General features: G+C 44.0%; 1 protein-coding gene and 1 long non-coding RNA gene across 2 annotated transcripts in view; both read right to left on the bottom strand.

Moving 5' to 3' along the window:
* Positions 1-8,000, bottom strand: part of fstl1b (follistatin-like 1b) — a 23,433-nt gene extending 15,433 nt beyond the window's left edge. Inside the window, exons 1-2 of the mRNA XM_080412617.1 lie at positions 7,885-8,000; positions 7,673-7,729 (exon numbers count right to left, since the gene is read on the bottom strand). Coding sequence (XP_080268743.1) covers positions 7,673-7,729; positions 7,885-7,887 — 60 coding nt within the window. The 5' untranslated portion in view covers positions 7,888-8,000. The remainder of the gene's footprint in view (positions 1-7,672; positions 7,730-7,884) is intronic.
* The window catches only part of LOC308073614, a 98,121-nt gene that overhangs the window by 15,433 nt on the left and 69,786 nt on the right, over positions 1-12,902 (bottom strand). The gene's annotated exons all lie outside the window — the stretch shown is intronic.

The raw sequence follows: 12,902 nt of genomic DNA, 5'->3' as shown, positions 1-12,902 counted from the left end.
AATTGACAGCTTATTGAAGGAAAGAATATTGCAAGCTAATGTGTTCTTCAATGCTACCTGATCACAGAATATGCACAATGTTTTCAGGGATTTGAAGGGGAGAATGCAAAGCTGTTGCCAAAATATCTGGGATAAGCTCATCTGTACGATACGATAGCTACTCTTAAATAGCTGCTTTTAATGCTACAACCTGCAAGTGTAATGTCCATTGTCTCCCTCTCCCAACGGAGAGAGGTAATTGCAACAGGATCAAAAGATTGCTGCACATGTCCAATCCGGTGTGGCATCTGCTTCAAGTACCTTTATTGACATTGTCAACCAGTAGGTGTCCTACTACGTGACACCAATGGAAAAGTAGGAAGACCACCTCCAACCACTGCAGATGTTCTAGTTATATTGTATTAACATCACAATAACATTGATAAAAAATACAAATGTATTCAATTGAGCTTGTAGCTTTCACCAGTTTGATTCTATTTGCATCAATATTAACTTGTGGACACAGTGAAATTCTCACTGTAGGCCTAATCTTTATTCATGATATTTCATGGGGACGGTACAGCTAACCGACAACAGGGCCAACTGACTTCATGCTCGCATGCAACCCGCTGATTTACGAGCATGCTTCCAATTATGTTTCGATGAGGGAGGGCGAACGGAGAAGCACACAAAATATGTGGAAAACGACACAAGAGAGTGAGAGACAGATTTGGCCTGAAAGCCTACAGTAAGTCCAGGGGAACATTCCTTAGCCTTGCCCCAGCTGGGGTTTGTCTTCTTGAGCCAAAAATCTCATCAGTATGTGGGTCAAAAGAAAAAGCCCCTCCTCTCAGTCGCCTTTGTCTCTCCTACTTCCCGCCCTGACCCTTGGCTGTCTGTCTGCCCAGTGCCCAGGTCTAGGCCTGGCCACAGGCACCCAGCACTTCCCCCGAGACGTGGACCCAGGCCAGGAGAGAGAGAGAGTGAAGAGGAGGAGGGGGGGGTAGAGAGAGGGGTAGAGAAGGCTTGAACTTAATTTGTTCTCTGCTCCTTTTCTCATGATAAGAATCAAAATCTACTGATGACCCCCCCCCCCCCCCTCTCTCTCTCCCTCTCTCTGCTCCACCAGGGGTCAGCTCGAACCAGGCCAGTGAGCGGAGCGAGGAGAAGTGGGTCACAGTTAGAAAGAGGAATGAGCTCTACTCCTAATTTAAGTTGAGTAACCAAGCACGAACCACTTTCCTCCATCTTGTTAAGTTGCACGCAGAACACACACAAGCGTACAGCTCATTCGACAAGGGAGTTAGCTCAGGAGTAACTAACATAGACTATATGGCTCGTAGCTCCCGTTTTTTTTGGTAGCCTACTTTACCAAAGCCTTTGCATTATCTCTTAATAATGCACGCGGCACTATCTCACATTCTATAACATCTTTCCTTCTAAGAATCTTCATACATATCCAACAGCATTCAGTCTCACTTATTCAGTACTCTTCAGTGCCCCGGGACTTGAATTTAAAACCTCAGCTGAGCAAGCTGAAGGGATCATTTCTGAAAATGACTGACTCTACTGACTAAACATTATATTTACTTGGTAATGAGAAGACGTAGCCTTGGTATAAAGAGGTCAGTAAGTGCCCAGGTTAAGCTTGCAGCTCTCAGTGAAAACTCTGCAGAGGGTCAAGCTAGAGCTGGAACACTCTCCTAGTGGTGTCAGGTCCGCAACATGGTCTGTAGAAACAAAGGGCTGTGAGTAAAGGTTTTTTCTTCAGCGAAAACAGAATGTCTCCACACCACAAGCAGGATGATGTCACTTCATTCCAAAGCCACTATGGCACTTTTCCACTGCATGGTAATGGTTCAACTAAACTCGACTCTATTGCATGTTTTGGTTTTGTATCACCTCCATCGAGGTTCCAAGCGAGCTGAGGCGATACCAAAAGGTGACATGAAAACACTGCAGACTACTTACTGATTGATCAGTGAGAATCATCATGAATGTGTCACGTGGATTCCCTTACACTGGAAGTTCCTGATTACTTGGAAAAAAAAAGAAATCTATAGAGTTACAGCCTTTTATATAAAATAAAATGTTATCAGAAACTGCACAGGTGAAACAGAAATTGTTTCCATACAGCATTAGCATTATTATTAGCTTTAACGTTTTTGTTTAGCACTCTCGCAGAGGGTTTGACATCGCTATGACAACCAGTTACATTGAGTGCGCCATATCTACAGTGGAAAATAAAGTAAAGCGATTAGAATTGAGTCAAGCTGGTACCATACAGTGGGAAAGCGACATAATTCTACACCCGTAAGCCCGGTGTACAACGGCTGAAATTCAGCAGTCAGAATGGTGATTAAAGTGTGATAAAGTCGAAGAGGGAGAGAGAAAGGGACTAAGTGAAGCAGGAAATTAGTCATGGTCTAGGCAGGGCCACATCTGCTAGCAGTTAAAACGTCACCAGAGAAAATAAAGTCCTATAAACAGAGCGCCACCCCCCAGCTCAACCCCTTCCCCTGTGGTGGTTGTTGTCACACAGACCTGGACAACAACAGCCCTGTCCCTGGGCCACTACGGGACCCAGATCAATCCTGGGAAGAATCAGTCCTGATCTGTTCATCTCTGCAAACTGTATTATGCTTTACCTCCCTCTCAGCAGCCATGGTCGTCCATAATCGTATGGTATTGATTTTGTCATCTCTTGCGACTGACCACCGGTTCTGTGTGTTCATCTCTTGACCCGACAGCCTCACCTCATTTCCTTCTAATCTCTCTCTTTCTCCCTGTCCACTTTTTTTCACTCCCTCCCCTTCTCTGTTCTGGGCATAATTCCAGTGTCTGGGAGGGAGGGAGGGAGGGAGGGCACTGGCCCAGACCAGGGGAGCGGGTAGAATCCCTGCCCTAGTCGCCGCTCCCTCCATGGGGCCAGTATTGGGGCTAATGGCTAGAACATGTTTGGAGAAGAAAAAGAGCCTGTTTACAGGCTTCCACTCAGGAATGTGTGCTTTGTACACTACAGCCATCTTGGAGTCTGGACTGTGTGAGCTTGTGAGTGACCACAACATTTGTCGACTCAACTGTGGGCTACAATGATAGGACCATGGAACTTCATTTGGAATTAAGACCATGGGGGCCATGAGAAACTTCCTATTCTATCATAGTATTATATCTTGTCCTATCTGAAGTTAGGAAGTTTTGTTACAGAATGACAAAGTTTCCTAACTTAAACAGAAGCATCCTAATTTATATCATAACTTAAGTATGGCACAGAACCCAAAATCTCAATTTCATCAGGGATTAACAATAGGAATAACAGACATTTGATAGCTGAGCAAATACTAACCCATTAAAACCGGTCATTTTAGATTTTAGCGTTGGCTATTCAAAAATAGTAGATATATACAAGCTCACACAGCACGTCACTTTGTAACTAAGCTCTGCCTGTTGTTTTACAAAACAGCTTTGTGTTTTTTGCTAAGGGAGAAACAGGGGCCAAGTCTCCCAGGCTATTTGTTCAATGGCGCCGCAATACAGTACATACTGTACAATGCCTACATTAAAAGCCTGTCTGGCAATAAAAACATGAATGATTAAAAAAAACACAGACATTAGCTGTGCGTAGGCCCCAGACCTACAGTAAATAAAAAAGTGCAATTGAGTTATGAGTACCCTAAATATTCTTTGCTTCACAGAAGGACCTTCATAGCTGGGATATGTAATAATTTGTTTAATCAATCCAATGAACAGATCTATCGATACATTCCAGGAATTTCTGTTTGTCTGTCTGTCTGTCTGTCTGTCTGTCTGTCTGTCTGTCTGTCTGTCTTTCTGTCCTTCGCATTATCTCAAGAAGAACCTTTCATCTGATTGACTTCACGCTTGGCAGGTTTGTGGCCAAGTATCCATGTCAGTCTTGAGTGTGAAGTCGATGAGATGAGCTGTTCCCCAGGCCAGAACAGACCCGCCCCCAACGGCCATGCGCTCCGAGTGGTTACTGCTCTACACTAGTGCTATATATTGCACTGATGAACTTAACGTTTCTAACTGGTAATAATATGACCTTTTTGCCCACAACAGCGATTTGTGAGTTTTAACAAACTGTTTTAACTCCCAAGAGGCCTCATCTTAGTGCATAGGGACTTCTCTCCACATTCATTAACTCTGACTCAAAATCCCCCCTTGCTTCTCAGCTGGATTAACAGTTCGTCAATGTGTCATTTGTTTGTGTGTGTCTAGTAGTGCGTGTGTGTGTGTGTGTGTGTGTGTGTGTGTGTGTGTGTGTGTGTGTGTGTGTGTGTGTGTGTGTGTGTGTGTGTGTGTGTGTGTGTGTGTGTGTGTGTGTGTGTGTGTGTGTGTGTGTGTGTGTGTGTGTGTGTGGTGTGTGGGGGGGTGGGGGGAATTAATGACAAGACACCGGTACAGCTGTTAGGCCAAATGAGGTTTCCTTTAAAGCCAGGCCAACAGTGTAGAGATCACACAGCAGGGCCATAAAATGCAGTACTACCTTCTTCTCCTCTCACCCTCTCTCGCCCTCTCTTCTTGACACTACATAGCCAAGTCTTTACCTCAAACCTCATTGCCAGTCTCTCACTCTGAATGCATCTCTGGCTTCATCTAATTCCTGTTTCTCTCTCTTTCTCTCTCTCTCTCTCTCTCTCTCTCTCCTCTCTCGTCCACACCCTCCCCCATCCCAGTGCAGGATCCATGACTGGATGTAGAGCTACAGTAATTAGAGCAGGCTGGTACAGACAGAGGACACAGTGTCCCCCGCATGCTCTCTCCACCTGGGCAGATTATTTTTATCCCACCTTTGAATGGGAGAGAAGAGGCATCAACAGCAACAGAGCGTTGTGCCTGAAAGGCAGCAGCTAAATCAGTGTCTGCTAGTCAACCCACCGTCACAGAGCCTCGGAGGCAGCATGCCTGCTGGGAATGTAACCTGCTGGTGCAACTGTGCTCCTTAATCCTCTCAGATGCTTAGGCTGTCCATTGAACAATGCCGGAGAGTAGCGCTTGACTGATTGCCTATTGGGCCGCTGGTGCTGTTTCCTTCTGATGCCTGTGCTTTTCAAAAGCAGACCCGGCCATGGTGCAGATAACAAAATTATTCTCTGTGTCATTAACCCCCCCTGCCCCCTTTCCAGTGTTGTAACACAACAACAACAGATGCCTTAAGAAAGGAAAAGTAAACATTGGTTTATCTGTGTTTATGTGTGTTTGCATGCCCCTTGTGAAAGCCAAATTGTGTGAGTGTAAGTGTGAATGCGAGTGCGAGTGTGAGAGTGAGAGTGAGTGTGAGTGTGAGTGTGTGTGTGTGTGTGTGTGTGTGTGTGTGTGTGTGTGTGTGTGTGTGTATGTGTCCGTATATCAAGCTCGAAGTAAAAGCACCAACATCTTATTTATCAGATGTATATCTCTGCCTCGTACATAATGGAGTTTTTCCAGAGTCACAAACTGTAGCCTAGCCACGCTATCTCTGAGCCGCGTATCTGCAAACACTGCAATTTCTCGCCTGAGGAAGCACAGGGGCATTCTCCTTCATAATCAACCAGGAGTGTCCATGCTTTAATAACCTACCTTCATGCTGGAAATGATGCAAATAAACGAAAAGCACTAAGATGCTACTTAAAAGTTCATACACTTATGCACGCACAAATGCATATCTTCGCTGTCAGGCAGAAACCTTGTACGCAGTTTTGGTTTAGTTTTTTTCATGCAAAAGTAGCAAAAACAACAACGGTTCACAGCACGTCGCGATTTGACACATTGTGAGCCTGTAGATCGGCTATTTTCACTATGATAGTGAATCATGAAAGTTATGGTTTGGGAAATATAAGGTTAACGTCTGACAGCGGCAATATGAGTGTGTATGGATGTGTCCTAATACACCTCCAGTACAAACAACTGCCACAGACCCCATTACATCTAATCAGATGTTGACCTCTTTCAGTCAGCACACATGGCATGCCTGCTCAGGCCCTTCCCAGGCCCAGTCAAGAGGCCATACATTATCTGGGTAATTACCCTTGTAGAAGAAAATAATGCCTACCTAATGCCTCCCCCCTTGACTTCATGAGTACATTCAACAGACTGCACTGTGCTCTGTCTTCACCCTCCCATACCTAACTGATGAGAGAAGTCAGGGATCCAATAAAGGCACACACACACAATGGGGCATTTTCCAGCAGGCAGAGGTAGGGACAGCTATAGGACAGCTGGGGGGGCCTAGACATTTGGTCATGAGTAATGTTGCAGTGACACTAACACAAGTCAAGTCACTAATAATGACTGGGTTGGAAATGTGGTGCCCATTAGTGACTGACCCAAATAACACGCAACAAAAGCTGCTGTTGTCTGTGACACAACTTCTGGTTAAACATTAAAACATTTTCAAAGTGTTTTTTTTGCTTAAGCCAAATAGACAAACATAAATATTCCTAAATAACAAGTCACAAGACAGCCCCTAAATCTAGAGCAGTTAATTCCCCTTGTTTGTCATCTCCACGGCCCCAAACTGAGCAGGTCAACAGAACCAGGTGTTCAACAGCTGCCTCCGGCGAGGTAAGACGGTGACACGCCACCTGGTGCGTGCATGTATGTGCACGTGTTCCGCAAGAGGGCAACACATAATATGTCTTAAGGTTACTTTGACACACTGTGTGGGTCTGTCTCTCAACTGACAATGAAGACTGTCTGCAGTGCACATCGTGGCTCAAGCTGTGAAGTATATGATGTGAGGTCGTTGGGACAGTTCACCTAACATCACATTAACTCTGTGTTTACACAGCAGTGGTCAGAGCACTTAGCACAGCAGTGACCACATCAACCCCAAGCACACACACACACACACACACACACACACACACACACACACACACACACACACACACACACACACACACAGGTACACACACCTACACAGGGACACAGAGACCACCCATAAACGAGCCTTGTGTCACAAGCAGTTCCCCCTTCCTTGTTTTTAGCTATCACAGGCACAGCTGTCTATTAAGCTTTCAGTTTACTCCACAAACAAGAAGTAGGCTACAGTTGTGCCTATTTGAATATCTGGGTGTGATCAATTAGGATGCATAGAATGTTTTATCAAAATGACAAACACATCTCTGTGGGGAAAGAAGACTAAATAAACAGTTAACCTGCCTCAAAAAATATAATGGAAAGAAAGGGTTCATGCCACATATAGCCTACTTCGATCTTGCACTTTAGTGAGTCACTTTGGACAAGGGTTATCTATCTACAAAATGCCTAAATTGTAAATTGGTAGGCGTTTGCACTTTCTGAAATGAGAATTATCCAACTGTTAAAATGTAACGGTCCCAACGGTTCAGGCTAATTGCACCGTAGACTGCTTGTCTCCAGAATGAAGTCTCATAATGTGCAGTGTGATAATGCCATCGTTTTGAAGCTAAACCGCCCTAAGCTCAACATAACCCTGGAACCCCAGACGAAATGTTGATTTCTCCACAGCAGCACATTATTACTGGATATAGATAGATAGGCCATAATAACACTCCAGATGTGCTTTGTTTGGGAAGGTCTTTAAAAGAGTTCCCCTTCTTCTTCTTCCCTACAGCGCGCTGTTGTTCATGTTCGCGCGACCCGCCGTTCGTTCGGTGTTATTTATACAAGTAGGCTATAAACTATTAAAGAAAGAATAACAACAACTTACCTCGGCGTTACAGAGCGCTACGGCCAGCAGTATGAGCACGGGGACACTTCGGAACATCTGGACACAGGCAGCGTAGCGTAACGTAGCGGGGTCGGCGAGGCATTGGGAAAGACGAGGGTTTTATAAGTTTAACATGTCGATTGTTTTTCCGAACCACAACACGCATTAAAGGACGCACGTTATTATCTGTATAGTAAAAATGTATACGTTACCATTTTGGGGAAATCTGCTCCGATTAGAACGGAGCGAGGAGGAGACGGGATGTTTGTCGATACAAAAGGGCGAAGAAGTGGAGGTCCGTGATTTCAGGGAATTTGAGGAGCGCCGAGGAATTCGTGGTTTCTCAGCCCCCTCCGCTGTGACGTGGCCAATGAAAATGTCTGGAAGTCAGAGACGTTTTACCGACAGAGAAGCCCACAAAGAGAAACCAGGGGGTCGCTGGCTCTGAAAGAAGTCATCCATCATATTCTACTGTGAATAAGCAAATCAGTGTTCCTTTTTTGTGGCTTTGAAACTACCTCATGTCATGATGACCTAACATGCGCTGCAAATTAGACCCCACCAACTACCGCCCTATGGAAAACATAGTTTATGAACTTTGAAAGGTTGCATAGTAGTAGTAGGCCTAGTGTATATTTGTCTGTTATTAAATGTTTCGATGAATTGAGTACAAAGGACCCCAATGGAAACAAGCCATAGTGCTTTCTTGGGTTTAAAATCCTGTTAACAGAACTGTACTTCCCTGTGCTTGTCTTTACAAACTGTAAATAAAGTATTCAATCAATCAAATCACACATGCCTACATGCCTGAACGACCACATCAAATATGAGGTGGACACGGCGGGCAAATACTGCGGCATGGTCATGCTGGACCTCCAAAAGTAATTTGACACCATAAATCACTCTATATTGATTGATAAGGTAAAAGCAATTGGTTTTGATAGCTCAGAACTGGATGCAATCCTATCTGGAGGGGAGAGAACAGGTGGTGGAGGTGAACGGAACCCTTTCCCCAGTGAGCTGTGGCGTTCCGCAAGCATAATAACAAACTATCATTACACCAGGGGAAAACTGAATCCATTCTCTTTGGGTCCAAAATAAACCTCTGCCAGGCTGATGGCTTAGTAAAAGTGGGTGACAATGTTAACACAAGAAAAGAGTAAATTGCCCGGTCATTTTAGAGGCAAATCATTCCAGTGAAAAAATGGCAACCAAAGTAATCAAAAAAGTCAACCAAAGAACAAGATTTCTGTACAGGATCTCCTCTCTGGTCAGTAGGAATACATTGAGGACTCTAGCAAGAGCAATCATCCAATGTCACTTTGACTATGCATGCACCTCATGGTACCATAGCACCACAAAGGCCTAAAAAACAAGGCTCCAGACATCCCAAAACAAACTTGTCAGGCTACTGCTTGGCCTTACATCTACAACTCATCTAACCCCTGCTCATTTTGCTAGGGTGGGATGGCTCAGGGTAGAGGACAGAGTACAGCAACTTGCAATGGGCCTGGTCTACAAGATACAGTACACCACAAAGACACCCATGTACCTGTCAAACTACTTCAAAATCGTCAAAGACGTTGACAAACACAACACCAGCGGGAGCTCTCTGGCGTTGTGTGAAAAAGTGTGAATCCTTACTCTCCTTCAAAACCGCCCTGAAAGAGCACTTACAGGTAGCTGCAATTCGGAACTGGCCCCTGTAAAAAAAAGTCCACGCCTACTACTATGTTGTTTTTGCATAATATTGTATATTCGTCTGTCATTAAATGTTTCGATGAGTTGAATACACAGGACCCCAAAGGAAACAAGCCATAGTGCTTTCTTGGGTTTAATCCTTTTAGTATCCTTTTGTATTGAACTGTAGCCTACTTTCTGTGCTTTCTTTGCAAACTGACCCCCTGTGTGTGTGGAATAAAGTTTGAATTGAATTGAATATTTGCAAACTGTTGCACACGCCACGCACGCAAGCACGTGCATGTGCACGCGCGCACACACACACACACACACACACACACACACACACACACACACACACACACACACACACACACACACACACACACACACACACACACACACACACACACACACACACACACACACACACACACACACACACACACACACACACACACACACACACACACACACACGAGAGAGACAGACAGACAAACAGACAGATCGATGGGGATTCAGGCTATATATATGTGCCATTGTTGGTCTCTCCTTCCATTGCGTCCCTTATAGTGAGATCTCATCCACTGCTGAAAGATTTATGCTCATAAGGTCCTAAGCTTAGGAAGCTTTATGAAATGTAAGATAAGCAACCCCCAATGGTGTGTGCTCTAGCTTAGAGTAATTAAATAGTGATTAGAGGGGACTGCGCTTTGCTGAGATGGTGAACATCACGTATGCTGAATTCTGAATAGAAATGAGAGAATGGTCGAATTCTTACCACTGTAGGTCATCAATTATACACGATTTGACATCCTCTGAGGAAAATACCTGTTAAAAAAGATGCAGTGAATATTCCAGCCCCCAGGGCTCTTGAGTGTGTGTGTGTGTGTGTGTGTGTGTGTGTGTGTGTGTGTGTGTGTGTGTGTGTGTGTGTGTGTGTGTGTGTGCGTGCGTGCGTGCGTGCGTGCGTGCGTGCGTGCATGCGTGCGTGTGCGTGCATGGGTGTGTGCGTCCATACGTGTGTGTGTGCAGTGCACACACATGCATAATGTAAGTATACTGTATGTGTCTTGCATTGAAATGTGAAGAAACCCCAGATGACAAGCGCCATCACATGTAAAATATTCTCTGTGTTCTCTCTTTTTCGTTTGCACAACTTTGTGTTGTCTTACAGTATGTCCTTTTCAGATGACCTGGTGCACAGTATAGGGTCTTGTCGCGTCTGTACATTTCTTACCGATATTTATTCCACATTCTCGTACTCATAGAATGGTCTTTGTTTGCCTGGCCTACCGGAAGCTATGTGAAAGGAGGGAGAAAAAACAGGAAGGACTTTAGTGGCACAAATCTAGTTTGCCACATAGGATGGGGGATATAAACACTACATAAACCTCTGACCGTGCCTTAATGGTATAATACTGAGTGTTAATTTAACACTGAGAGTGTACAAAATGTAACAAAATGGATGCGTATAAGGGTCCATTTGGTCACATTTACATTTGTACACTCTCAGAGTTAGAAATTGATAAAAAAAACACTGAGGATTTGACTGTGATACATGCTCTGCCACAGCAGTGCACTGAGCACGTGGGTATTTCCCACATCCAATATGGCAACTGACAATTGCAGAAAATCCTAAGGGTCACTGCAAGGTTACACTCTACGAGTCGAATTACCACTCATAATTTTGCTGCGTACTCAGCTATTTTTGTCCCCCATTACACCCAGGCATTTATGGAAAATATAAAAACCCATTCCACAGAAGAACTAATAAACAGCTAAATCCAAAATGTTAATTTAAATTATTAATGAATGAGTTATTATTAATTAAAATTAAGTATTTTCCTGTATTTCACCATGATCTAGCAGACAAATAATAATGTAAAAATCACATACAGCATTTCATTTGTATCGGTCACAGCAGAGTGTAACATCCATCAAAAATATATGTCAATATTATCCATGTTTCTTGTGCTATTGATTGTAAATCACAATCTATTGATTGTATGAAGGAGCCAAGTCTTGCAGTGTTCAGGATGGAGAGCAATGGTATTAGTTGTGCCTGATGTCTTCCTGCTTTCTACCAGAGGCGCTGCAAGAGGCATCTTAGATATTCACACACATCCATCAGTGCCTGAAAGGGTCAAAGACTAGATCACACACACACACACACACACACACACACACACACACACACACACACACACACACACACACACACACACACACACACACACACACACACACACACACACACACACACACACACACACACACACACACACACACACACACACACACACACACACACACACACAAAATCAGTTTATTTTCTTTTTTCTTTTTTTGCCTGTCCTGTTTCCTTTCATTAAGGTTGTGTTTCATCTCTTCTCTCTATTCAGGCCAAGATAGGAAGCCTGAAGTCTGATTCAGAAAAAAAACAACCAAAGCAACCAGTGAGTGTGTGTGTGTGTGTGTGTGTGTGTGTGTGTGTGTGTGTGTGTGTGTGTGTGTGTGTGTGTGTGTGTGTGTGTGTGTGTGTGTGTGTGTGTGTGTGTGTGTGTGTGTGTGTGTGTGTGTGTGTGTGTGTTCTCTCTCTCAACTCTACAACAGATGTGTGCTTGATCACACAGTTTGTGGATGTGCATGGTTGCTCTCATGCATGTGTAATAACAGCATAGGTACAACTGTGTGTGAGAGGGCTGTACAGCCAGTCACTCATCATCATACTGCCATCATGCTTGAGGACCTTGGTTCACACTCACACACACCCTTGCATTTGGTTCTAGCCTTGTAATTTTGCAGCTTCAGTTTTCACAGACGGGGGGTGGGGGGAGTGGATAAAGAATGTTCATCCTTCAACATTTGCATATACTCTAATTGCAACAACAAATCAGTGCCTGGAAGCTAGTGCTAATCTAATCTAGTCAGAGTTTGGATAAGGGGGGTTTGGAGTGGTTTTATTTGGACACACGTTTAATCTCAGATGCTGTTCAGTAGAAACTAGAAAAAGTGTTCCTCGGAGCACTTTTTCAGGTCAGGTAGGTTATTGTGGGCCAGCAATGTTCTGAATTAGTCAATCAGGATGGAATATGAAAAATTGGACGGATCCGTCTTCATCACTTGACTATAGAGATAATGTGTACCGATTTGCGTGATGTTTGGACAAAATTGGTAGGAGTAATATATATATATATATATATATTTGTTTGCAAAAATCGGCGTCCTGGTGGCTCTATAGGGCAATGTTAAAAAGTGGCGTTTGTTCCTCAACGTAGTCCGAATGTGCGTGCAAAATTTCAAGGAAATCGCACGCTGTGTTCATGATTTGAGGCATTTTGTTCCAAACGGAGTGCTCCTGCAAACTTTGGAAGCCAATCTTAGCCAATCGGGATGGAATATGAAAAATCGGAAAGCCGTTTCGTTTAAAGTTGTACAATGCAGAATCACAAATAACGATTTTTAGCAACCTCTGCTGGTCACTACCGTCACTGCATACAATTTCCCTAGTCCTCGATTACCCAGAATTCCATTCGTTTTCACCGGA

The sequence above is a fragment of the Gymnoscopelus braueri genome (assembly GCF_963280865.1).
Source record: "Gymnoscopelus braueri genome assembly, chromosome: 18".
NCBI lineage: Eukaryota > Metazoa > Chordata > Actinopteri > Myctophiformes > Myctophidae > Gymnoscopelus > Gymnoscopelus braueri.
The sequence above is the reverse complement of the archived record's forward strand: the minus strand, read 5'-3'. Positions and strand labels throughout refer to the sequence as shown.